General features: G+C 38.3%; 1 protein-coding gene across 1 annotated transcript in view; it reads right to left on the bottom strand.

Annotated features, from left to right (window-relative positions):
• Positions 1-10,882: 10,882 nt before the first annotated feature.
• Positions 10,883-24,842, bottom strand: part of NEB (nebulin) — a 216,264-nt gene continuing 202,304 nt past the window's right edge. Inside the window, 12 exon segments of the mRNA XM_027877594.1 lie at positions 10,883-11,340; positions 13,699-13,805; positions 14,446-14,589; positions 15,228-15,320; positions 18,704-18,887; positions 18,986-19,093; positions 20,530-20,622; positions 20,951-21,043; positions 21,376-21,468; positions 22,988-23,080; positions 23,575-23,667; positions 24,802-24,842. The exon segment at positions 24,802-24,842 is cut by the window's right edge and continues 9 nt beyond it. Of these exon segments, the coding sequence (XP_027733395.1) occupies positions 11,167-11,340; positions 13,699-13,805; positions 14,446-14,589; positions 15,228-15,320; positions 18,704-18,887; positions 18,986-19,093; positions 20,530-20,622; positions 20,951-21,043; positions 21,376-21,468; positions 22,988-23,080; positions 23,575-23,667; positions 24,802-24,842 (1,316 nt within the window). The 3' untranslated portion in view covers positions 10,883-11,166.

Here is a 24,842-nt window from a genome sequence, read left to right as displayed (position 1 = left end):
GCATTGGGATTTTCCTTCCCAAAGCTGCACGGTAAAATCCCTCGACTAATTTAAGATTTCCTTGAGAGTTTTCAAATTTAAGGAAAAAAATTCCTTAGGAAGTGAGAATGGTTAGTGCTATCTGAAGGATAAGATTTTCCAGAAAGATAGCCTGTCACAGAGAGCTGGCTTCATTAAAACCTGAGTTCAAGTTGTGCCTGTGATGCTTAACTGTGTGACCCCAGGGCAAGCAATTTAACTTCTGCTTTATTCTCCTAAACTAGGCTTTAAAAGATTTGCCTGACAGCTTTAAGAGGAGTTTCTTCATTAAAATTCCTTGTACTTAAATCACAGGTAGGTCTAGTATTAAAAAAAAAAATAAAGCCTAGCCATAAGAAGACAAATGTTAATTTCCAAATAGGCCAGATAATCCTGGGTGAAGTAGATTTGCTACAGTAGCCTTTAGTTTCTCACTAAGTGCTATCTTGAATAAAGGATGTTTTATATTATTTTCAATTGTGGATCCTAAAGAGACGGTTTTGTATTTAGATGAGATTTTGGAGACATTTGGTATTCTAATACTTTCCCCTCTGACTAAGGAAAACAAGGTAGAAAATAACCCTACCTATGCCATTCATGTGACAACACCTATGCTTTGAAAAGTTAACCTAATAGTTTTTTAAGCCGTATCTAAATCAAGTATTTGTTAATCACCTTCATCTGAACAGTATTCTCTAATATCACCTCTGGATCTAATATTCTTGATTATGTGCTATTTGCAAACTGCTATGCTAAACACTTTTTTCCTGGAAAGATTTATTAAATTAGAGTTAATAGGGTTTGTGGGGCTTTTTGTAGTCAGTAACAAAGTGAAGCAAAAATTTGTAGTTCGGTAAGGCATCATGGGTAAGTCTCAGATCAGAAGTACAAATTATGACTTTAAAATAGAATGTAAATTTGTAAGCTTTTTTTCTTTGTGATACATGTCACACTCTTCCCTACCAACAGCCTCCCAACCATGCAAAGAAGTACAAACATTCAAAGGTGTCCAGCCTGTCTCTTTCCTGGAAATGCCATCAGATATCATGTACAAATTGCTAATAGAATAATGACCTTTTAATGATGGTGAGATTTCTGTGTATTTTCTGTTGGCTTCCCTATTAATCATAGGTTGCCAGAAGAGAAATGAAGTCTGTCCCCTATTTACACAGGAGGCCTTTTGTTACCCTCAAATAATGATATTATAATTGTGGGCCACATTGTTTATTGATTTAACAATAGCTAATTTAAAGTGGAGAAGGGACTTGTCTTAGACATTTAGATGAGATGCAGGGAAGAGATAATGGCTGAAGAATCCTACCAAGCAGTCTGGAGTCATTGCACCCCCTACATACCTTATTAGAAAGCCTCCTAATACTTGAGTTGATAGCCTGGCTTCAGAGGCCTTACAGTATAGATACTGTTTCTTAGTGCAGAAATTGCTATGCATAATTTATCAAAAAAAAAAAAAAAAAGTCCATGTTCAGACTTGGGATTTTAGAATGCAGAGGACTGAGATGTTTTAGAATGTTTTGTATCAAAAATGGTTGAAATTATTTTGGCACCTGAGGATTCAACTTCAGTTGTCTGCGGATTTTGTTACGTTTCATTCCTGAAGGATCCAAGATAATAAGGTATTAATGGAATAAGTGAAAGAAACTTTGGAATCCTGCAAAGTATACATGCAAGTATACTTAAAAACAAGTACATATTAGGTTCATAAAAGCTATTGACTTTGGGTGGTCTTGTGATGAATTTTCAGGCTTAGGTAGACAGGAATAACAACTTATGTTTGTATCAGTTTATGACTTGCAAAGCTCTTTCCTCCAAAACTTGTCAGCTAGATAACATAAAACTTATCCCTATCTAATTTAAGTGAGATGGATTTGATTTGTAAGTTTGCCTAAAGAAAGTTACTGTGGGTGGAGAACTGGCTTTGGGGGGGGTCAGGATAGTAATGGCTTTGATCATTGTATTTGGATTATTTGCTTCTTGCTAGTGGCCTTAGTAGCACACGTGGTGCTATTGACATTTCCTATTTTTGGTTCTGCTATTGCATCTCACTATCCATCCTAATTACACATGCCTGCTATTCTAGTGACGTACTTGAGCAGTCCATATTGTTTTACAGATTGTTTTTAAGCTCCTAATTATACCACCTTGAAGTGGTGTTTAATTTCTTATTGTTCTGTTTCTCTCCTATAATGCATGAGTATTTAAATCATACCTGTGAATTAAAGGGCTTGGGTATTTCAGGAGAATATTGATTCCACAGTAATTCCATCTGTTTTTAACATTCTACCTCTGTTGGTGGATACACTTCTCCACCATTATGCGCTTAGCAGAACACTGACTGGCAAAGCCTAGTCACAAAGATTTAAAACAGTTCAGGGGCCCTCCCTATGGTATTTTTGTGCCTATCACTTGAACTGGTTTTTCTAAGATAGTTTAATTTTACATTAATGAGAAATTTATATATTTGATAAATGCAACAGAGAAGTCTTAAGTATCCTGAAGTGCAAACTAAGTTGTGGAAATGTGTTGTCAGCTGCACAGAGAGGAAACTGTTGCAGGCAATCTGCAAATAAACCTTTGTGGACTTTGGAATGCATTATGCTTTTGCAGTAGCAAGTTTATTTTCCTCCTTATATTTTCTTAGACTAACATTGAATTCTCTGAGTTCATGATTCGTTAGTGGCTTAGCTAAGTGACGAGGAGGAAACCCACAGAAGAAACCATCTTAGAACAACTTATTTCAAGGAATATTAAGAATTGACTGTAGCTAACAGTTTCTGACTTAAATGTGATGTTAAATGAGAAAGTACTGCTAAAATATTTTTTATTAATTGCACTTTTTCTCTGAAATAAAAGTATAATGTAAATAATTTGAACCTTTTGTGCATGTGTGTGTGAGTGTTTTGGGGGTTGTTTGGGAGATTTGTTGGGTTTTTTTTTTGTTTTGTTTTTGGGTTTTTTTTTTATGAAAATGGAAAGACTTGAAGTATCCAAATGCCACTTAAAAACTAGAAAGCAGTCTGGCAGACATTAAGCTTAGACCAATACCTTTCACCATATGCCAAAATGAACTCCAAATAGATATCCAAGCGGTGTTCTAAAAATATAGGAGGACAATCTTAATTTGTGGAGAATTCTCTAAATAATGGGTGTTTATAAAACAATCAAAAGTAAAACCATTTGGAAAAAAAATTCCTAGCAAATTTTTAAGTATCTAATACTCTGGATATATTAGACATTGTTGTAAATAAGAGCCATACCTGTCAACCACATGAAAAAATAATGCTTCAAGTTACTAACCAAATTCAGACTAAGACAAGTTTCATCTCACATTTGTCTGATGGGCAAAGATGCTTCAAAAAAAAAATTAGCAGTTGGAAGCTAACATGGGAGGATAGGGATACAACTCCAATAGTGCATTATTGGAACTAAACTGGTTCAACCATGCTGGAAAACAATTTATACCCCAGGTCACTTATGTTGTATGTTTCCTTTGACTCAGTGATACTACTATCAAGCAAGGACCCTATGTATAAAGTTAGAACTATTTGTAGTTAAGGATGGAAAATAGGTAACCATCAAATGAGGAATAACTGAACAAATCATGGTATAGGTGTATAATGGAATATGTGCAATACTGAAATGTGACATTCAGAGAGAGGATGAATGGATGCAGAAACCAGGAAAGATTCTAAATTGCCCAAATTAACAAGCAATCACAACTTCAAGGATGAAGCATACCTTGCGTTAGCAGAGATAATGGAGTACAGGGACAAAAGCAGACAATGCTAAGTCCTGCTTCTCAGTTTCCACTGCACTATTCTCTTTTCCAATTTTTAAATGGTCAGGAAATAACTTGAGAATATAGCCTAAAATTTAGAAGCAGAAGACCTGGGTCCACATCTTGGCCTGTTATTACCTGCTACACAATTCACTTTATATCTCGACCTCATTTGCAAAATGAGAGTGTTGAACCAAATGATCCCTCTGAGGTCAAATCCTTGATCCCATGACGATCTTAGGTCTTGCTCAAAGCACAGTGGGCTGCTCTGTGGATGTGGCTCATTCTCCAAACACTAACAGGTATTCTAGCACACGTTCGCTTTTATTCTGGTCAGACAGGAAGGCAGCTCCCGAGGGGTTAAACAAGCTTACTTTAGGCTAGTCTAGTCTTCTCAAAAGGAGTTGCTGATAATGAGAGCACCAACTCCTACAACATTGCCTAATCACACTTCTTGCAGGGGCAGGTGAGAATAGGAGTACAACTCACCCCCTAAACCTTGATGGGGGCCGATCAAGGCAGGTACATGCATTCCTCTCCGCAGTACCCAAGTCCCAAAATGAGTTCCCTCCCTCACTGACCAGTGCCCACTTAACTTTATAGGACAACAAAGCATCTTGCCAACATTAGGCTCACAGGTTAACTTTAGCAATATCATCATGACCTAGCACAGCGAGGTCTCAAATGTCATTCCTATATCTTGCCACATAAGTGTGGTGGAGATGTTTTCAACCATAATTTGTGGGAAATGTTATTTAGGATCCTGGAACTATTATCTAAAAAGAATAACAAAATGCTCCTTACACTGAAATTCACTTTACTTACACTGTTTAACCATTCCAATCAGTCAATAAGCATTTAATAAGTGTTTTCTATGTTCCAGGCAGGGTGTTAAACCCTAGCATATATGAAGAAAGGCAAAAAATAGTCCCTGCCCTCAAGAAGCTTACATTCTAATGGAGAACAAAGCATGTAAATAAATATATATAAGCAGTTGAAAAAAAGGAGACCTTAAAGAAGAAGGCTGTTGTCTCACAATTGTCAACCAAACATTTTTGCATATGGAGATGACAGTATTGTAATGAGAGTAAGAGTTTCCAATTTAGTAATAAAATGAATTTATTCCAAATCTACAAAACAGCTTTAAGTAAGTCATTAAATATTATGGGATTCCAATAACCTCAGTTGCTTTGGAAAAAATGTTTCAGTATTTAAAAAGAATTTGCTTAAACCGCAGGAAAGATGATCTCACAATTGGGATGAATGACTCTAGAAAAAAAAATTGTACCATAGTTGAGGCCTGCACCTAATCTTTAGTTTATTTGAGAGTGTGTCTGTATGTATGTTTGTGGTTGTGTCATTATGAAATTGTGGATGGGACCAGATGACCTCTAAAGCCTTTTCTAACTCTAGAATCTCATTGCTCTATCATTGTGGGTGACTATGTATGGTCACATATGAATGTTGTGTTTATGGTTTTATGTATAACTATATGTGGTCCTCTAAAACTCTACTTAGCATTTCTCCCCCAATGTAGTTCCCTCTACAGACTCTCTTATTAGAAGATTCTGGATTTCCTATTATCTAGAAGCCTGGGAGCATATCAGGGACAAATATAAGACAAAATTGGAAGATGCAAAGGAAGTCAAACTTCAGAGACCTGGGGAACGCCTATCTATCTCAGACATTGGTCTTAGAGAATGTTTAGATAAAAAAGGTTTAGGAAGTCACAGCAGACATTACGGCTAAAGGCCCTTAATGTTCTGCATTCAGGTGGCCTATTAAATTTACTGAATTATGCATATAATTGAAATTATCTTTTATAATCACCTCTATCCCTAATTCATTTGAGACTTTACCTTCTTTAGTGGAAACAATAACTACAGTACAATAGAAATGATGCAACAGAAATTTTAATAACCGAGTTTGGTCCCCAAAAAGAAATATGAGAAGATTCCTGCTTCCACCCTTACCCCTCACTCCCCAGGCTCCCTTCTGTGGCAGAAGTAGAGGACCACAGATATAGAACACAGTAGACAACATCAGACTTTTTCAATATAGTGGTTAGTTTTGATAATCTTTTTTTCTTCTTCTTTTATGTTCTTTATTAAAACAGATGCCTGTTTGAGAGGGAGTGGGAGAGAATACAGTGAGAAATGTAGGTAACAATAAAAGTTTATTTTAAAAAATTTTTGCCCTTTGATGTTTTTCCTCTGTTTTTGAAAAGACTATTCTACTGTAATGTTTTAAAATGTAATTTCCTTCTTTTTCCTTGGGTTTGTAGAATTTTTCCTTTTCTTTGTATTTTTGTAGTTTTGCTGAATTGGAAATCCCCAAATCAGTTGCCAAATGTTTTTGTTTCTACCTCCACATTTCTTGCATCTGTCCCATTTTTTTCCTACTCATATACCATTGGTAGTTAAGGCACTCATCACCTCTTGCCTGAACTATTGCCATAGTATGACAGCTGGTATCCCTACCTTTTCACTCCCCATTCCAATTCATCCTCCTCACAGTCACTAAAGTGATTTTCATATCACCATCTCCTCCCTACACCCCACTCACTATTCTCTAATGGCTTTCTAAGATTGAATATAAATTCCACTGTTTCACATTTAATACTCATGTTTAATACTCTTTAATACTCTTCCCAATCTGGCCTCATCCTACCTTTCTAGCTTTATTGCACTTTACTCCGCTCTACCCTTTTTCTAACGTATAGATAAAATAACTGCCTTGTTGTTCTGGGCTTTATGCCTTTGCAGTCAGTGGCTGTCTCCCATACCTGGAATATACTCCCTCAATCTTCTCTGCAAGTCTCCTTTTAGTCTTCTCAACTCAATTTTACCTTTTTCTTGAAACTTTTTCTGATTACATATCCAGTTGCTAGTCTTCCCTTCCAAGTTTACCTTGCATCTGAATTGTATGTATTTGATATATACTTATATGTGGGTGTATGTAAGTATATGTATTCCTTCATACCTACGTGTGTGTGGCTGACATCCTATGACTCCTCTACTTGCAGATGGTTGCCTGATCTTGTGAACTCTGGAAAATTTTCTCTATTGAGATCAGTGAATACAGTATCTAATTTTCCCCCCTCCCCATTCCCTACCCCATATTTTTTGGTATCCCATTTTAATTTTTTGTACTTTTTTTGTCTTCCAAATCTATTATTTTTTCCTGCATTCCATTGCTTGCTTGTTCAGTTCTATTATAATTTGTATTTATTCTTCAGTTTTATTTTTCTTCTTGTTCTTTATTCTGTTATTTGCCACTTCTACGGATGTTTTAGCCCTCGGACACTATTTTGCAATTTTCTTTGTTACTTCCTCATCTTTGTAACTTTAATTTATTTTAATATATTTATAATCCAATTTCATTTATCCTTTGATATTTCTATCAATAATCAGTCAATAAGCAACAAGATTGGGAATTATTCTTTCAGTGTAGTGAGCCAGGTTGGGGCTGAAGGGGATTGGGGGGAGGGGAAATGCTTTTGTCGGGTTCAGGATGAGAGTAGAACACTGTGCTCAATGTGGTCTGGTGGTGGTGATGGGAGTGGGGGAGGAATGGGGAAGGAAAGGGTGAGTGGCAGGGGGAGGTAGCAATTCCCCAGGTAGTAGGATGTAGAAATAGTGGGGAAGGGTTTTTCTCTTGCTCTAAGGCAGTTAGAAGCCCAGGCCTGCTTTCCTGAGGGTTTGGGAGGAGTGTGACTCCAGTCAGATTATAGGGAGAGGGGCGGTCCCTAAAGCAACCTGAGTCATCTTCACTTCTCAAGGGGATGGTACTTACTTTTCATCAGGAGAAAGGGGAAGTTGCCCTACAGCAGTTGAGGATTCCTAGGGGCCCAGAAGACGAGAGTGAGGCTGAGCTACATCCCTGGCCGTGGGTGAGTTGGCCTAAAGAGAACCACGGTTGCTCCTGAGGCAGGGTGTTAGGATTAGGGAGCTGCCGGGACTATTCCTGGTAGCCTTGGCTGATGGCAGCCACGGTGGCCGAGGTAAGAAAACATGGAGTGAGCTGGCCAGTCTAGCTTTGTCTCCCAAATCTATTATTTTTGGGGGAAGTTTCAGTTGCTTCAGTTTTTTCCCCAAAGGGAAGACGGTTTGCTTGTTTCCTCTTCTGCTTTTGCCCTTCTTTCTTACTGATGGGACAAGGATGGGTTTGGGCAATGTTATAGGCAGGTGGTGAGAGGATTAGAGCAGTCCTTAGCGTCTCTTTTTTTCAACTATCTTCCTAGAAGTCCATGCGGTTTTTTTTTTTTTTTAGAAAAAGTTTAATATGTTCTTTTAAAGAGTTGAGTTAGGTTAAATTCTCTTTACATGTTTAGTTGAAAGTAGGGATTCTTAGCCTGGGTGCCAGTGTCTTTTTTTTTTTTTAAGATGTTGATAAGCTCTATTTCAATATAATTGATCTCCTTTGTATTTTATTTATGCATTTAAAAACATGATTCTGAGAAGGGGTCCATAGGCTTCACCAGATTGCCAAAGGGGCCCATGACACAAAAATAATTAAGAATTCCTCATTTAAAGGATATCTAGGATTTGAACATTTTCTGAGTTCCATGAAATTATCAAAAAATATATAGCACTTGTAGTCCAGGAAAGGCTGTTTTGGGAGGCTTCATGTTTTTTTGAAGCAAGCCTTCTTATTTCTAGATGTGTTCCCTTTTGCCTCGTACCACTTCCCTTTTCTGGAATCTATCTGAACTTTTTTATGCTAGAAACTTTCATCTCCCATATAACAGGGCTGATTTATGTCTGCCTATAACCACGATCAGATTTGTTTATTCGATTCCTGCTGTTGAGGTCTAGCGGTGCTGGGAGCCCGAAATTCAAGGGCAAGTGACACAGGTCCTGCCTCGAATGAATTCAACCCAAGCCTTCTTTCAGTCAGAGACAAAGTTTATTAAAACACCAATTGGAGTGAGCAAGATTTTAAGAATCCAAGCATTTATTATGCTTGTATTGACAACCAGGCCAGACTCTTAAGGGATCTGAGCAGTTTAATGGGGGCAAGATGGACACATATATACAATGGTTGAGGAGTGGCCAATAGCTTGGGTTACTGGGAGGTAACAGAGAAGGACCAGAAGGGCTGAGTGCCCCAGGTGAACCCCAGGGACCTGGGCCCCGTGGAAAAAGTATCTAGATGGAATCAAGGAGTGATGATTTAGGGTGGGGCCAGGTGCAGACCTGGGCAATTGAAAGGATTAACTGGGAAGGGCCTGGGTGTCCCAGGTAAACACCAGGGACCTGGGTCACATGGGAAAGTCCAGGGCCTTTTAGGGGTCCATCATTAGCACCCTATCATTCCCCCCTCAAACAAATGGGACCCAAATTCTTTTGGGGTAAGGGGCAAAGGTCTTGGCTTCTAAAACTGCTTCCTGCTGGCAAGGGACATGGAGCTGTCCCTGCCTTGAGGGGGTCCCAAAGAGGGTGTTGACTGGATCCGAGCACAGGCTGCATCCAGGGAGTTATGGGGGCACATTGACTGGTAGCCACTGTTTGCTACCAACTCTTAAGTGAATGGCCTGTAGGCTGGAAGACAGGATTCTGACAAGCAAGTCTACAGGGCTCAAGTTCCTTTAGGAGGATCACATGCTATTGAGAAGTAAGAACACTTTTCCAGGTAGAAATTTTCCACCTTTGGCCAAGGACTGCTTTTTACTCCAATTATAACAAAAGACTAGGGAGGATACTTACGTAATGATTAGGTCAAATAGGTTACCTCCCTCAAAGAAAATTGATTGTACTATAATTCTCTTCCCCAAACCAAACTGAAGATATTTCTGATTTAATTTCAATTGTTTGGGGGTATTGAATGACTACGCATTCAGGTCAAAACAGCAAGATCTCATACACTTGCATAGTGCTTGTATCTTCTACTAACTACTTGCTCTAAGTATAGAAATTTGCTATAAAAGGATAAAGCAGGGAAAAGGGCCCTGGGCCACGTGGGAAAGTCCAGGGCCTTTTAGGGGTCCATTATTAGCACCCCATCACTGCCAGATTCTAGTTGTATCGCTTGCTTCCTTCCCCTCCTTCCACTGACTGTCTCCAGATAAGCCAGATAGATGTCTCTTGTAAGTTTTGGGTTGGGTTTTTTTTTTAAGGGGCAAAGGGTCCCAGACTTATGACTTCATTGGTGTAGGGAACCTCTAATGAGGAAACTTAACCTCTATTTGCCTCAGTTTCCTCTACTGTAAAATGGGGATAATAATTGCACCTATCTCACAGAGTTGCTGTGAGGTGTAAATGAGACATTTGTAAAAAGCACTTAGCACAGTGCCTGACATATAGTAGGCACTGTATAAATGCTTATTTCCCTTCCTTCGGTGCTTTTCTTTCCTCTACCGACATAGGTCATCCCTGCTCTGTAACTTTCAGTCTTGGAGAATTGCCTGGAGCACTGAGTGGTCCAAAGCCTTGCCAATGGTCACAGGAGCAGTGGAAGAGGCAGGGTGTGAACCCAGGTCTTCCTGACTCCCAGGCCATCTCCAGGCCTATCCAGTATCATAGGCTGACTCTCTAATCCTGGTGAATTAAATGGGCCAAGTAAAGGGCTTATTGTTTCACCTCATTGGCTCCTCAGATTCTACTGTGAAGCACTGCCCCATCCCCAGCAGTGAACTACATCAGTGTTCCCAATTAAATCAGCCAAGTTGGTTGCAGAAATGTGAACTTTATTTCTAATTTACAGAGAACATCAACTTTAGGCCCTAGAACACCTGGCTGAAAAGATGCATGCATTAGCATTCAGGAAGCAGGAAGGAGAAGAAGGAAAAAAAAAAGGCTTCTTTCTGCATTTGCCTTGTGGTTATTTTGACTGTATGTTTTTGCTTCAAAAAAAGAATAAAGTAAAACATTTTTCACAGTGCTGAAAAACACTAGGTCTCAGGACAAGAAAAACCAATAACCTGACACAGCAGTAGCCTTTTTTATTTGTTGAATTTTCTAAAGTTCAACTCATTTCAAAACCAAAATGTATTTGAAAATTTCATTTTTCAAAAACCCCCAAATTGTCAGATGACAATTTTTCTCAGGTAAAGATTTATACGTAGATGACAAGTTTGATTACACTGTCCATTAAATGTTTATGCAAGTCCAGCCAGGGTTGCAGAAAATGTTTCTAGTTTAATGACGAGTGAGATTAGTGTTTGTGATTTGTTTGGCTGGAGAATTTTTAAAATCTCCATAGTTTTACGGAGAAAAGGATCAAGAAGAAGCTCATCATAAAATTAAGTCAGCAAGGGAAAGCAATAAGACAGCTTGGAAGCTGCCGAGTCATACTGGATTGTTATAGGATAGAGGGCCCCTTGGGAGGCCCCAATGATTGGCATTGCATGTTTAAATGGCTTCAACGTAATTAGCCGGGAGCATCCCAGTCCTGCCTGTCCTCTGCACAGTACCGTACATCCAGCCCTCATCAATAGCTTGAACGTTGACAATGGCATCGCCATCTTTGAAGGACACTTCATCCGCATCTGCAGCCATATAGTCATACATGGCCCGGAAGGTTTTCTGTTAGTGGCGTCAGGAAGAGAGAAGAACACATGATTGATTTACAAATTAAGGAGATACATTCCACAGCTTTAATTTGTTAAGAAGTTTAACACATCCATTCCTTAGAAGGTAAGAGGCAATATGTGAAATCATCTTTTCTTTCTTTCTTTCTTTTTTTAAACAGTACTGCCACGGTCCATACCAGTATGGTTCAGTGGATTGAGGGCTGGGCCTGGAATCAGAAAGACCCGAGTTCAAATCCCACCTCAGACTAGCTGTGTGACCTTGGGCAAGTCACTTAACCCTTGTTTGCTTCAGTTTCCTCAACTGTAAAATGTAGATGATGATAGCATAGGGTTATTGTGTGGATCGTATATTAGATAATATTTATAAAGCACAGTGCCTAGCATATAATAGGTACTGTATAAATGCTATTGTTTTTAGTTACTACATATTTTCTCCCATCTTTAGAGCTTGTAGAGGGTTCACTAATGATCTTTTCAGTGTCAGCCCATATTTATTTTTAAGTAATTCATTTCATACAGACTAACTAAATAAATGATTTAATGACCTTATTCATGCATGCATTAAAGAAATATTTATTGAGCTCCTCCAGTGTTTAATGAACGAATGAAAAAAAAATTTATTAAGCATTTATATGCCAGGTCTTGGGCTAACTACTAGGGATTAAGTTTAAAAAAGCATCACAGTCCCTGCCCTTAAAGAGTTTATATTCTAATGTATATGGAGCTGGAGACAGGTTCCAAATAGTAAATATTTTTAGAGTCATCAGTGTTCAGGGCCTCAAACTAAAACAGACACTTTAATTGTTATACATGAAATACTACATTTGTCCGACTAAAGGCGACACACCTCCCTCCAGGTATGGTCTATAATCTCTCTAATCTGGATTTTAGATGATGGTAGGATTACTCTTAAGTGTTTAGGCAGAGCTCAAAAGTAGTTTGGGGAAGATGTTTTGGATTCTAAGAACAGAAAAAGCTTTGATCTTGATCTTGGGGCAGCACTAGGAAGGGAGTAAGAAAAGAGAATAGGGGAAGAGGTCAAGTGAGAACAAAACATCTTTGTTAACCTCTAGGGTGGGGAAGCCAGTTTAAGCCTTGGAGTGCTAGTCCTTGCTGTTTCTGAAACAAATAGTGGTAGTGTTCCTTTTTTAGTTGACTTGTTAGGAAGAGAGTCCAGATCTTTAGCTTAGACTCTCCAGAGAGCTGGGCTCTAAGCCCAGGCTTGTCCCTCTGTTGAGGTGTCAGCCAAGCCCTTGATGGAGCGAAGGTGGAACAGCTCTGTGGGTGGATGGCGGGGTACTAGGAAACGGCTTGGGGGGTGGGGGTGAAGAGGAGAGAGTGGGGGTGTGTATCCGTTTTACTACTGTCATGGGCAGGAGACCATTAGAGGGAGAGGAGACCTGGTAAAACATTCCTTTCCCAAAGTTTATTTCCTAGCCCATTATGTATCACAAATTTTATATTTCACCTGGATGGAATGCTTCTGAGATGGTGATGTGCCAGATGTGGCCGAATCGTAAAATAATGACTAATAAGACACCATTTATACAAATGCTTGTTTTCAGAGAAAACAAGCTTCTCCCAAATAAATGTTTGGTAATACAGTAATTTTTTTTAGCATAGCTTATGTGTTTGTCCCTTTTTAAAAGGTACTTTGGCTTCCTCTGCCCTCCCCCTTTTCAGCTTCCCTTGTTTTGGCATTGTCTTCTGCCATTAGAATGCAAACTCCTTAAAGGGCTGGGATTGTCTTTCTTTTTTTTTTTCTTTTTTTGTTTTGTGAGGCAGTTGGGGTTGAGTGACTTGCCTGTGGTCACACAGCTAGTAAGTATCTTGTGTCTGAGGCCTGATCTGAACTCAGGTCCTCCTGACTCCAGGGCTAGTGCTAGGATTGTCTTTCTACTTGTATTTTTATTTCTATTATCTAGCTGTGCCTGGCACACCTTAAGCACCTAAATTCTTGTTGACTGACTGAAACATATTTTAATGATTTTGCTATATTCAGGGGCTGCCTATTTTGGACAACACAATATATATACATATATATATATTACATGACATATATAATACATATATATGTCTATTCTATACACTATTTGTTGCACATTATACACACACACATATGTTTTCATTTAGCACAGGAGCCTATAATACATGAGATTTAAGCTTGCTAAAGAAAGGATTTTTTGACATCAATGTAATGGACCTTGGTGACTTAGAAGGATCATTTTCTAGGGGAAAAAAAAACTTTTTAAGGTTTCTCCTCATCTTAGGATTCTATGATTATTTTTATAAAAGTCAACAAATGAGATTTGGGAGGAAAATTATTTTCAAGCACTACTAATTCACTTACTCCAGCAGTAGAAGGGTGGGATGGGATAGAAGAGACTGTGGTCTGCTGGGTAGCAACAGAAGATGACCTTTGCTGTGGAAGCTCTGTAGTTTTTGCATGTTTGTAAGCTGCAAGAAAGAGAAACGGTTATTCCTGGGAGGGAAAAGTTAGTCACAATCCATTGGCTCTGTCCTTTCAACAGCTGAATTTCCCTTTCCAAAACTTGGATCATCTGTCCTTCCAGTTGCTTACAAAGCCAAAATCTTGAGGAAGGGATCAAAATCTAAGCTCTTTCTTCTAAGAAAGAAAGAAACAAAACCACAACATAATGACTTTTCCATTCGTTCTAAAAATCAACTCACTGTTGGTTAAATGTATTTATCACAGTCCACTAACTTTAGTCCCCGAGTCAGGATTTCTCAACTCAACCATTTTTAGTTGGTTTTCAAAAACCATCCTGAACCAATCATTCAATATGAAAAGAAATACATTTTCGAGTTTACTATTCATTGGTCTTTGGATATGTGGTTTTCCCAGAATCATATATTCAGTATCAATTGGGAATAAATTCTAGATTTTACTATCTATAGGACTTTCAGGAAACCTTCCTGGACCCCCTATTCAATAAGAAAAGCAAATTCTATGCCTTACTATATGCACATAAAAAATAAAATAAAGAGACCAATTGATTTCAATAGAATTATATAGTTATTTACCAAATATTCCCTGTACCCACTTGACAAGCTCCATGTATTCCTTCTGTAGTACCTGATGAGGTAGCTAAGAAGACTCCTCCTCCATCGCTGTAATGGGAAAGGTGGTGATCTGAATGCTCCGATTTCTCATCTCCACCACTGATGCTCAATGCACTGGCAGATCGAGATGCATCACGGCTCCGACGCTGGGCTTGCACTAATGTGAGTGAGAAACAGGAAGGTAAAAAGTGATGAAGTGATTTTAGGGAATATAATTTTCTTTTTACTAAAAACAGATAGTAACCTCAATCTCAATGCAATAACATCAATTAGCATCGACTATATGATTGACTATATGAAGTCTTATTCCAAATTTAAATAGATGGAAGAAATGCTAAGTGTGTACTAAATATTTTCTCACTTGGTAGATTACTCCCCCTTTAAAAATATTCTGTTTTTCTTACTTTTTTCTTTACTTTTTTAAATGGGAGGGAGGAGTAGTAGTATAAAGGTCAGCATAAAAGCAAGAAAGGAAAGAACCAAAATGATGGTATTTAGTTCTAAAATGATTTTTTATGTATCCTAGACCAAAAAATGACCTGAAAAATAATATATATATATGTACATATATGAAATAAAATGTTTTATCAGCTTGTAACAAATATAGGAAGTGCTTTTGGCTTCTGCATCAGTTTTATAATAGGAAAATGGAAAATTTGGGGAGAGGGCTTTCAGGGCCTAAAAAAAAATATTCTTATGGCAGAAATTTGTCAAATTAAATACTCTATGAGACATACAGAATGGAATAATTTGCCTGGTTGTTCTGTTGTCAAATTTTTTCAAAGAATTACTTACCATTAACCATGTGTAAGCTTCGGGATTGGATGTTGTCTTCTGCTGGGTCATAGTCAAAAACTGAGCCAGGATTGGTACGCCAAACCCGTAAGCCTTTTAGGGAAACATGAACTGTGAAGGACTCATGGACTCGATGAGTGTTCCAATTCCCCTCCTTCAAATCCCTGCCTGAAAGACTCCCTAGTTTTCTTCAGTTCAACCATCAATTAACTTTTAAAATTTTTTATTTATTTTATTTTTAATTTATGGAATAAAACAATTATTTCCATAACATAGTATAATAAAAAATGATGGTTGTACATGAAACTGCAAATCTATTATTCCTTTTACATATATAAGAAAGTTATCATGACATTTCTTTTTTTTCCTCCCCCATCCCCAAGAGAAATGGAAATGGATAGCAGAATGGATTAAAAATCAGAATTCAACCACCAATTTCTAAATGAGGTTTTTCTTTATCTCCCCAGTTGCTACTCATCAACTGAGATCATATCTGTACAGCGATTCACACAGTGCCCAGGACATAGTAGGTGCCTAATAAGTGCTTATTATTCCCAGCCCCCTTGCTAGTGCCTCCCCCAACTTTATCTTCCATTTGTATATTTTATATATCTTTTAAGCACATGGTTTCTCCCAATCAAACGTAAGTAAGCTCCTTGAGTTGAGAGACTTTTTTTTTTAATCTCTTCATCCTCCAGGCCTAGAACAGTAGGCATTTAATAAATGCTTGTTGATTGATGGGCCAGGGGAAAAAATGTTATTTCATTTACCGAAGGAAGAGGGAGTGTAGAAGCAAGCTATGTTGGGAAGAGTAGCGCCCTTGGGATCAGACTTGGAATTGAGTCCTGGCCTGACCACTTACTAATTGTGACCCCTTTGGATAAGTCATTACACATCTGAGCCTCAGTTTCCTCCTTTGTAATAGGGGATAGTAGGGCCAGCACTGTGTCAGAATTAGATAGCAGAGGAAGAAGGTGTGCAAGGAGCTCTATACCTTAAAGTACTATATCGTGGAAGTTATTCATGCTACCATTTATTATTAAGAGCACCTTCGAATAATGTCAGTTCAATTAAATAGGAATTCTGAGTCTACAACGTACGTGGAGCACACAAAGGCGCAAAGGCAAAAATGTAAAAGGATAGGGAGTTGAAGGATCTGTCACTTCAGCGACTGATAACCCAAAGGAAGCTTCTCTTTTTCTGCTTCAGCAGCCTTTTCCTCTGCTGGGACTTACTCCATTACTCTTTTTGCTCTATCTTCATTCCCACCCCCTTCCGTTGTCCCCCATCCTCTCCTACTTTACTCTGGCTTACTCTAGTTTCCCTGAAGGCTATTGCCAGGGAAGGACAAGCTTCAGCAAGTCCTAGGCAGCTGGGGGTTGGGGTGGGGGCATAACATTGATATAGGGCCTACTATGTGCCAGGCACTGTGCTAAGCACTTTTACAAATGGTATCTCATTTGACCCTCACGACAGTCTTGAGAGATAGGTGCTATTATTATCCCCATTTGCAGATAAGGAAACTTAGGCAAACAGGTTAAGTGCAATACCCCAGGGTCATACCACTAGTAAATATCTGACACAGGATTTGAACTTGGTTTTTCCTGACTTCAGGCCTGGCCACTCTACATGCTACTCCACCTTGCTGCCTCTGAAAAGGCTGTGGAGGTACGGTACTAGCCCTAAGGCCTGGGCTGGCTAAAGCCAGAGATTTTCACCACTAGACAGATTGTAACAATTCATAAAGTGAAGTACCAAGGGCCATGGCAACTGGGTTCTGTGTTTACCTAAAGAGGACCCACAACGATGAAGGCACAGATTTTTTTGAAGTACCGAAGAAATAACATACACCTTGTTACCTGTTAAGATTTCCCATCTGTCAGCCTTTAACTTTCTCCGGGAGGTATCTACGCCTCTTTCTAGGGGAGGCCTCCCCTGACTCTCCTTCCCCACTGCTAATGGTAGGGGGTGGGGAATCCTTCCACACTGCCTTATGTTGAGCTAATTTGTATTCATTTGTGCTCCTCCCCATGTTTATTCTACATGTGTATTTGTCTGTGAGCTTGTTGCCTCCCTCATGACTATGTAAGTACTTACACATACATAAATATTACATATGTATAAGTACTTACATGTACACGCATACTATGCATGTGTAAGTACTTACATGTACATACAATGCATGTGTAAGTACGTACACACGATACATGTGTAAAACACATGCTGCATACATGTAAGTACTTGCACATACATATACATGCCACAGTGTAATCACTTACACAACTATACTACACACATGTAAGTACTTACGCATACATACTACATGCATGTCAGCACTTACATACTGTGTAAGCTCCTTGAGAGTGGGGATTTTTTTTTTGTTCTTTGCATTTGTATCCCTAGGATCTAACACAGTACTTGGCAAACAGAAGGCATTTACTGATGAGGCTCATTGACTGACAGAGGCGATACGGTGGGAAGTGTGTTGTTTCGGGAGTCCTGGGAGGACCCGGGAGCGTTCTAGCTGTGCTGCTTACTACCCGTGTGGCTTTGGGGAAGTCACCTAACCTGTCTAGGCCTAAATTTTTTCATCTGTAAAATGAAGGAGTGGGCCAGATGGCCTATGAGGCCCCCTAGGCCTACACTTAAGTGGCACAGTCGATAGAACGTTGGACCTGGAGTCAGGAAGGGATTGTCTTTTGCCTTTCTCTGTATCCCCAGCACTTAGCACAGAGCCCAGAACAGAGTAGGTCCTTAGTAAATGTTTACTGACAGACTCTGCCTCAGTTTCCTCATCTGTAAAATGGGGATAATAATAGCACCTGCCTCCTGGGTTGTTGTGAGGATTAAATTAGATAATATTTATAAAGTGCTTCACAAACTTTAAAGCACTACATCAATACTAGATATTATTATTATTCATTACATGGGCTTATTTCAGATATTATTATTCTTTTTTTATGAGGCAGTTGGGGTAAAGTGACTTGCCCGGAGTCACACAGCTAGTGAGTGTTATGTGTCTGAGGCTGGATTTGAATTCAGGTCCTCCTGACTCCAGGGCTGGTGCTCTATCTGCTGCGCCACCTAGCTGCCCCAAATGTCAGATATTATTACAGGAGGCTTGTCACCAGGATGACTTCAGTCATAATCAAGATTATTTTCAGGGATTTGTTAACCTCACATCCAGAACCTTGGCCTTTACATTTTTTCAACTACCTTTCTGGTCGACAGCTTTCAAAATTTGCCAGTATTTAATTCTTTGCCTTTTGGCCTGATGTGAATAATCTAGAAAGAATATTGGACAGGGAATTAAGAGAATTGCGGTCTAGTGCCATCTTCATCATTTAGTGACTATGTGACTCTAAGCAAGTCCTTTCACCTCTCTAGGCCTCAGTTTCCCATCTTTCAAAGGAAGAGGTTGGATCTATGGTTCCTTCCAGCTCCAGAGATGTAGATGAGTTCGTAAGCCTTTTTACCTGTTACGGTCTCTTGATCCTGATCAGTCCGTTTTCTCTCCATCTCAACCACCTTTCTCTGAATACCCCGGTAGTTAATGTCACTGAAGTCTTGTGTGTTCTTTTTCACTCGCTCAGTAATGGGGTCAGTCACCACTGGAGTGAAGCAACCTTTATGCTTTTCAAAGTCCTCATGGTATTTCACCTGATAATTCATTAAGGCAAAAGTTGATGTAAGGTAATTGTGTCCCATATTAGATATCAAAGTAGGTAATTGAGCCCACCAACAACTATGTCACTCACTGTTGAGATGTGGCGTTGGGTCTCTCGTACTCGTCTCATTTCTGGAGTATCTAAGACATAGGCAGCTTTGCCTTGCACTTGTTTCCGGAAGCTATCGGAGTATAGAACCTAACAAAGAGAAACTGAGTGAGTTGTGTTTACAGCACCATGCTGCCTGTGAGACCTAAAATCTTTCCCATGGAGGCCAGATGCTGAAAGGCGCTAATTGGGGAACCATGACCAGCGACAAAGACTCAGGGCCACATAGATTGCTGGCAAGGGTTAGACTTGGTGAGAACCCACACCTCTGTTTTTTCTTAGAGTAAGAAGACTAGCTTTGATTTTGAAAAATGTTAGAGGAAAGGGGACAGCCTAATTTTGAAAAAAAAAAAAAGTTAAAAAAATTAATGTTGATCTAGCTTATAATTTTCTAGCACTTGAAAATTTAAGTGTGCATCTGCCTACATGAATTGTATTTTATTTCACATCATTATATCATTTGAAACTCACAATCATTCTGTGAAAGGTGCTGTGAAAGACATAGTATTTTTGTTGTACGTTGAAGGAACTCAGGGGAGCTATGATTCAGTGATTTGTTCAGGGTCACAATAAGTTGTGGGAGCTCACCTTGAACACCAACTTAGAGTCTTATGACTCCAAATCCATTATACAACAAAATGTGCTAGATTCTTGAATTTACCAGGAATTGACCTTTCTATTAGTGATTCTCTGTCACCTTCTTTATAGGAGAAGTATAATGGTTATTGTCCTCAAGGCCTCTTTGTATTAAAAAAAAAATACGGAAAATGAAAGTCTTCTAGAGATTGTGTTAAGTCTTAAAGGTGATATAAAGACCTTTTCTTATCAGAGAGGTGGTGGACCATATATTGTCATGAACGGTCAATGTATTGGTTTATTTTATTTAAATATATTTTTTTCATTATAAAAGAGTTTTCTTGGGGGATCATCACTGGGAAGTAACAATGTTGAGGTGTTTATTTTTTTAGAGGTTTTTTTTTTAAAGCATCAATTTTCATTTCTTTAAAAAGGCTTTAAGAAACATTTAGCAATTTTTTTAAAGGATGAATTTTTCTCTTCTCAACATTTTGTTCCTGTGGAAGAAAGTTTTCATTTATTTTATAATTAATATGTTAATGTAGAAATCCAAGTACCCTAGTTACTGGAAGACAAAATGAATCAACATCAGTAACATCAGAGAAAGTGCATTCCTTCAGAGTATTACTCATTTCACATCTTTATCATAAACACAGAGGACAAGTCAGAGATTTAGGCTGTTAGGAAGTCAACTTATGACAAGCAGTTATGTAAGAGTGTCATCCCTTCCCCCTACAGTAATGCAGCAGGGAGGTGAAAAGGAGGGAGAGAAAACACTGGGAATTAAAATGTTATGTCTTAGTATGATCATTTTGACTCCGAAAAGCACAAAGGGAAGTTAATTGTAGGGTGACTGTTTTAGGCTGAGAGCTAGAGAAGGTACACATTTTTAAAGTGTTAAAATGTTATCATCCAAGGAGTTACAACATCTTTTCCGTCCTAGAAAATACCGAGCTAATGTTTTCTTGGTTGCGCTTAGCTCTCTCCATCTCTGGAGTGACAGGTGTTGGGGTGGCCTTTCTCATGTTCTCTTTGTACAAAACCTATGGGATCCAAGAAAGCATCCAGATATCAGAACGCAGACAACCATTTCTGAAACTCAGTGCTTAACTGGGGTTACTATTCAGTATGATCACTGCAGAAAAGAAAGCACCTTGAGAGAGGGAATTGTTAAAATGTTATTCCATGAAGCAAAAGATTTCTTTTTAAAGGAAAAGCAGGTTGTTGTTTTTTTTTAATTGGGGAAAACAAGAAGGAAAGGAGATATGCGGAGAAGAGGTTGTTTGGAAAACACAGGATGAATTAGGTGCAGGAAAAAATCTGGCAAGCTCGTTACTTTCAAAGATTTTTTTTTAATCTCTCTCAAAATACCGAGCTAAAGTTCTCTTGATTGCGTTTGACTCTCTCCATCTCTGGAGTGACAGGTGTGGGGGTTGCCTTCCCCAGGCCCTCTTTATATAGTACCTATGGGATACAAAGATGTATGCATCCAGAGATCACTGAGGGCAGCTACCAAGACATCATTGAATTAATCCCACTTAGAAAAAGTTACTCGTTTTAATCTATCACTGTGAGTGAGAACAGCTCTTTGGAAAAAAGCTATTAAAGAGTTAATGTACAAGTGAAGTTAAAGGCACTGCTGTAATACTCAAAAGGGACTTAGGTACAGCAGTAATTTTTGTGTGGGCGTGTCTGGGAGAAACCCCCGCCAGACAACTTGGGATGGGTTAGGAGCAGACCAAACTGCAGTGGTTATTTTGCATATTATGAAGCACTTTTCTTTTTCAAGACAATACCGAGCTAATGTTTTCTTGATTGCGTTTGACTCTCTGCATCTCTGGAGTGACAGGGGTTGGGGTGGCTTTCCCCACATTTTCTTTATACAAAACCTATAAGATACCGTTGAATGCAGAAATCCAAAAAGAAAAGAAAATGCATGTTACCAAATGATCATACAAACACACACAAACTGTTGTTTAGTTGACCAGAGTAGCAGAACACTTGGGACATAAGGAAGGTTAGGATGGAGAGGGTGTGTTAAGAGATATCTAAGATGAGTCGTATTGTTCTAGAATCTTGGGGCTCAATTCAATCTGCAAATACACAAGTCTTTCCAAGACAGGAAAGGTCTGGAAAAGCATGCACAATGACAGAGAACTGCCTCCCTCCCTGAATGGAGTGACCACAAAAGAGCTTTTCTCCTTTTCCTATGAGTCATAACCCCACCCCTATTTTTAGTGACTTTTTCACTTTTCTCCCAAGGTGCTGTAAAGCCTGGGCTCCACTACTTCAGATAGAAGAAAAACCTTTGGATTGGTCCCGGGATGTAACCTGGAACTTAAAGTCAGCTTGAAAAAAATCAACAGACAAAAAATAGAGGAGGGGAAAAAATCCATCTTGCATTATTGTTGTGATGGAATTTTGCAAATTCTAATATAAAACAAATTATTTTTCCCCTCACTTTCCTTGCTATCATCTACAATCTCCCTTTCCCCTTTGTCCAAAATAAGAGCTTTTGGTAAGAGATAGGGGCCTTAAACTCTTTTGCAAAAAGTAGTTCCTTCTCTACCAGGAAAAACTGTTGGGATGAAAAACCTCAGTGTTTCCCTCCTCCTGGGAGCTTGGAAATAAGGGATAGAGTAATGGGGAGAAAGGATGATTCTGACAAAACCTTTGAGAAACTTCTCATCATAAAATCTGAGGGCCACAAGCACTGAATTTGACACTGTACTTTGCCCCCAGGCCTAGAGACTGGTCCTTTCATCAAGTAGAACAAAGCCAGTGTACAAACAAGATACAATTAAAAACTTGGATATCTCGATCAAAGATTGGGCCGTATGCTTAGGTAAAACTATAAATTTAAACAAACATATTTGGTTAGGACCCAGAAGAAAATTCCTTTTTTTTTTTTGTCACCAAAATTATTAGTGATTTTATGTCACTGTCTCTACAGAAGAGGTAAATGGGTTATTATCCTCAAGTTCTCTTTATATAAAACTGTCAAGGCAAGTGAAAAGCCAAATGTTATGAGAAAAAATACCACAAAATATTCAACCTTAATAGTTCTGAAATGCTCAGGTTAAATAGTTTTTTGGTCTGCTTTTCCAGAATGTCAAAGCCCATTGAAATAAAGAGAACTTTCGGGAGAGGGGAGGAAGGAAAGGTGTAGGGAGAAGATACAGTATTTTACAGGAAAATTTGTTATTTCCATAAGTAGGACTTCATATTATAGATTAAAACAATCTTATTATCATAATGTTAAAGAGTAGTCCTAAAGGAAACAGCAATAAATGGGCTAACAAAAGAAGTCACACAAACTTATTTTTTCTTTTTCAAGCTAGCATTAATGTGCATTATTTTTTAAATTGTTAAAAACTTGGGATTTTTCTTTTTTTTCCCCAAAAGTACCGAGCTAATATTTTCTTGATTGTGTTTGACTCTCTCCATCTCTGGAGTGACAGGTAAGGGGGTTCCCTTGCCCAGGTTCTCTTTGTATAACACCTGCATGAGGAGAAAGCAGTCAGAAAAGTGGGAATAAATAAGATTCCTTGGTTTATAAGTTTTATGCATCAGTTCTGTTTTCTTGGCAATCCCCAGGTATCGCATCTGAGCTAAGGAGTGAGGAAGTTGGATGACGATCTAATAAGTTTTAATTGAAGAGGTTATTAGGATGTATGTTATTTTTTTTTCTATTTTAAGAGCTCTAGGGCACTGAACATGATCATTTAGGGTATGAGGCTGTTAGAAAAATCTTTGTTATTATCTTAAAATTAAACACCTCCCCCTCCCTTTCAACAGTAACAACAAAAAGTTTTTTAAAAAGGGAAAAAATTGAGTCAGTAGCAGTATTATGGTGAAAGAACCTTTTTTTTTTCCCTCTAGAGGAATGATATTAAAAAGCTAAGGAAGGCGGGTACTTTTTAAAGCTGTTAAGAGCTAATTTTATTAAAATGTTAAACGGCATCTTTTTTTTTTTTTTTCCCTTTGCAAAGTACCGAGCTAACGTTTTCTTGATTGTGTTTCACTCTCTCAATCTCTGGAGTGATGGGGACTGGGATCCCTGTCCCCAGATTCTCTTTGTACAACACCTGTGTGACACAAAAAGGTATCCAGAGAAAAGCAGCAATCAATACAAACTCCTCTATTTTTTCTGGGGTGGGGGTAGGGAAAAGGAAGAGACCAGATTAATTGGAAACTTCTCTGCTTGTTTGAGCCCCTCAAATATCCCTTTGATGTATTAGAAAAACAAAATACACTAGAAGGAACAAAGAACTAGAAAACACAATGAAGAAGAAAGGGGTTTTTGTTTTTGTTTTTGCCTCTGTGAGCAATCTAATCTAGGCAATATCAAGTAAATTCACGAGTATCAAGGTCATTTTGTTAGTGTAATTTCAGTCCTCCAGAAAGTTGTAATAGGAAGATATACTCAAAGAAAAAAAAGAAATATTAAAATAAAATGTGAAGATAATTTTAAAATGGGAAATATCAATGATAAATCATACTAAGGAGATTTGAAGTAAATGAACATGGTGCATATACAAATATTGCTATTTACTCTCTGTTCATGGGCAATTTTCTCTAAAGTTATCTTACTTATTTTAAAACAAAGTTGGAGTATTTCATTTTTGGTTAAAATAAACGTTAGGCACTTTTTTTTTAAAGGCAACCTAGATTAGATGTTCATGCCAAATTTCTAAAACTTAATTTGTAAAATACCATGAAAGGCATATATTTGGAGGCTCAGGCTCTGGTTCCTTATATGGATATACAGAGATAAGGTTAGAATAAAAAGTGAAGGCAAAGAGAGGGTTCTTGCCAGTATAGACTTTTTAGAAGCTTCAGGTTGAGATCAAGTTTCATTATCTATGTTTGCCAAAGCAGACTAAAGGATCTCAGCCACTTAGACTGTTAAATAGCTGGCAGTTTAGTTTTTAAAATTTGAAATGAGGGCAATTAACATTTATTTTCTGAAGCGAGGGAGAACTAAATATCCCTGAAGGATTACATCAAAATTTTAATCAGAAAATCGAAAGTTAAAGGGAGACAGATGAAATGGCAGTTTTTAGTCAGAAGGAAAAGAGCTATAGGGATTTTATTTGGTTAAGTTAATTAGATTAAAAAGACTAAGAATGGAGACTTTTTAAATCATTAATTTTAAAAAGCAATGAAAGACACCATTGAGATTTTAAAATAGAAGGATTTTTTTTTTCCTTTTAAAATACCGAGCTAAAGTTTTCTTGATTGTGTTTGACTCTCTCCATCT

Source organism: Vombatus ursinus, unplaced genomic scaffold, assembly GCF_900497805.2.
Source record: "Vombatus ursinus unplaced genomic scaffold, bare-nosed wombat genome assembly UNPS02014813.1, whole genome shotgun sequence".
NCBI lineage: Eukaryota > Metazoa > Chordata > Mammalia > Diprotodontia > Vombatidae > Vombatus > Vombatus ursinus.
Note: the sequence above shows the minus strand (reverse complement) of the source record. Positions and strands in the feature narration are given on the sequence as shown.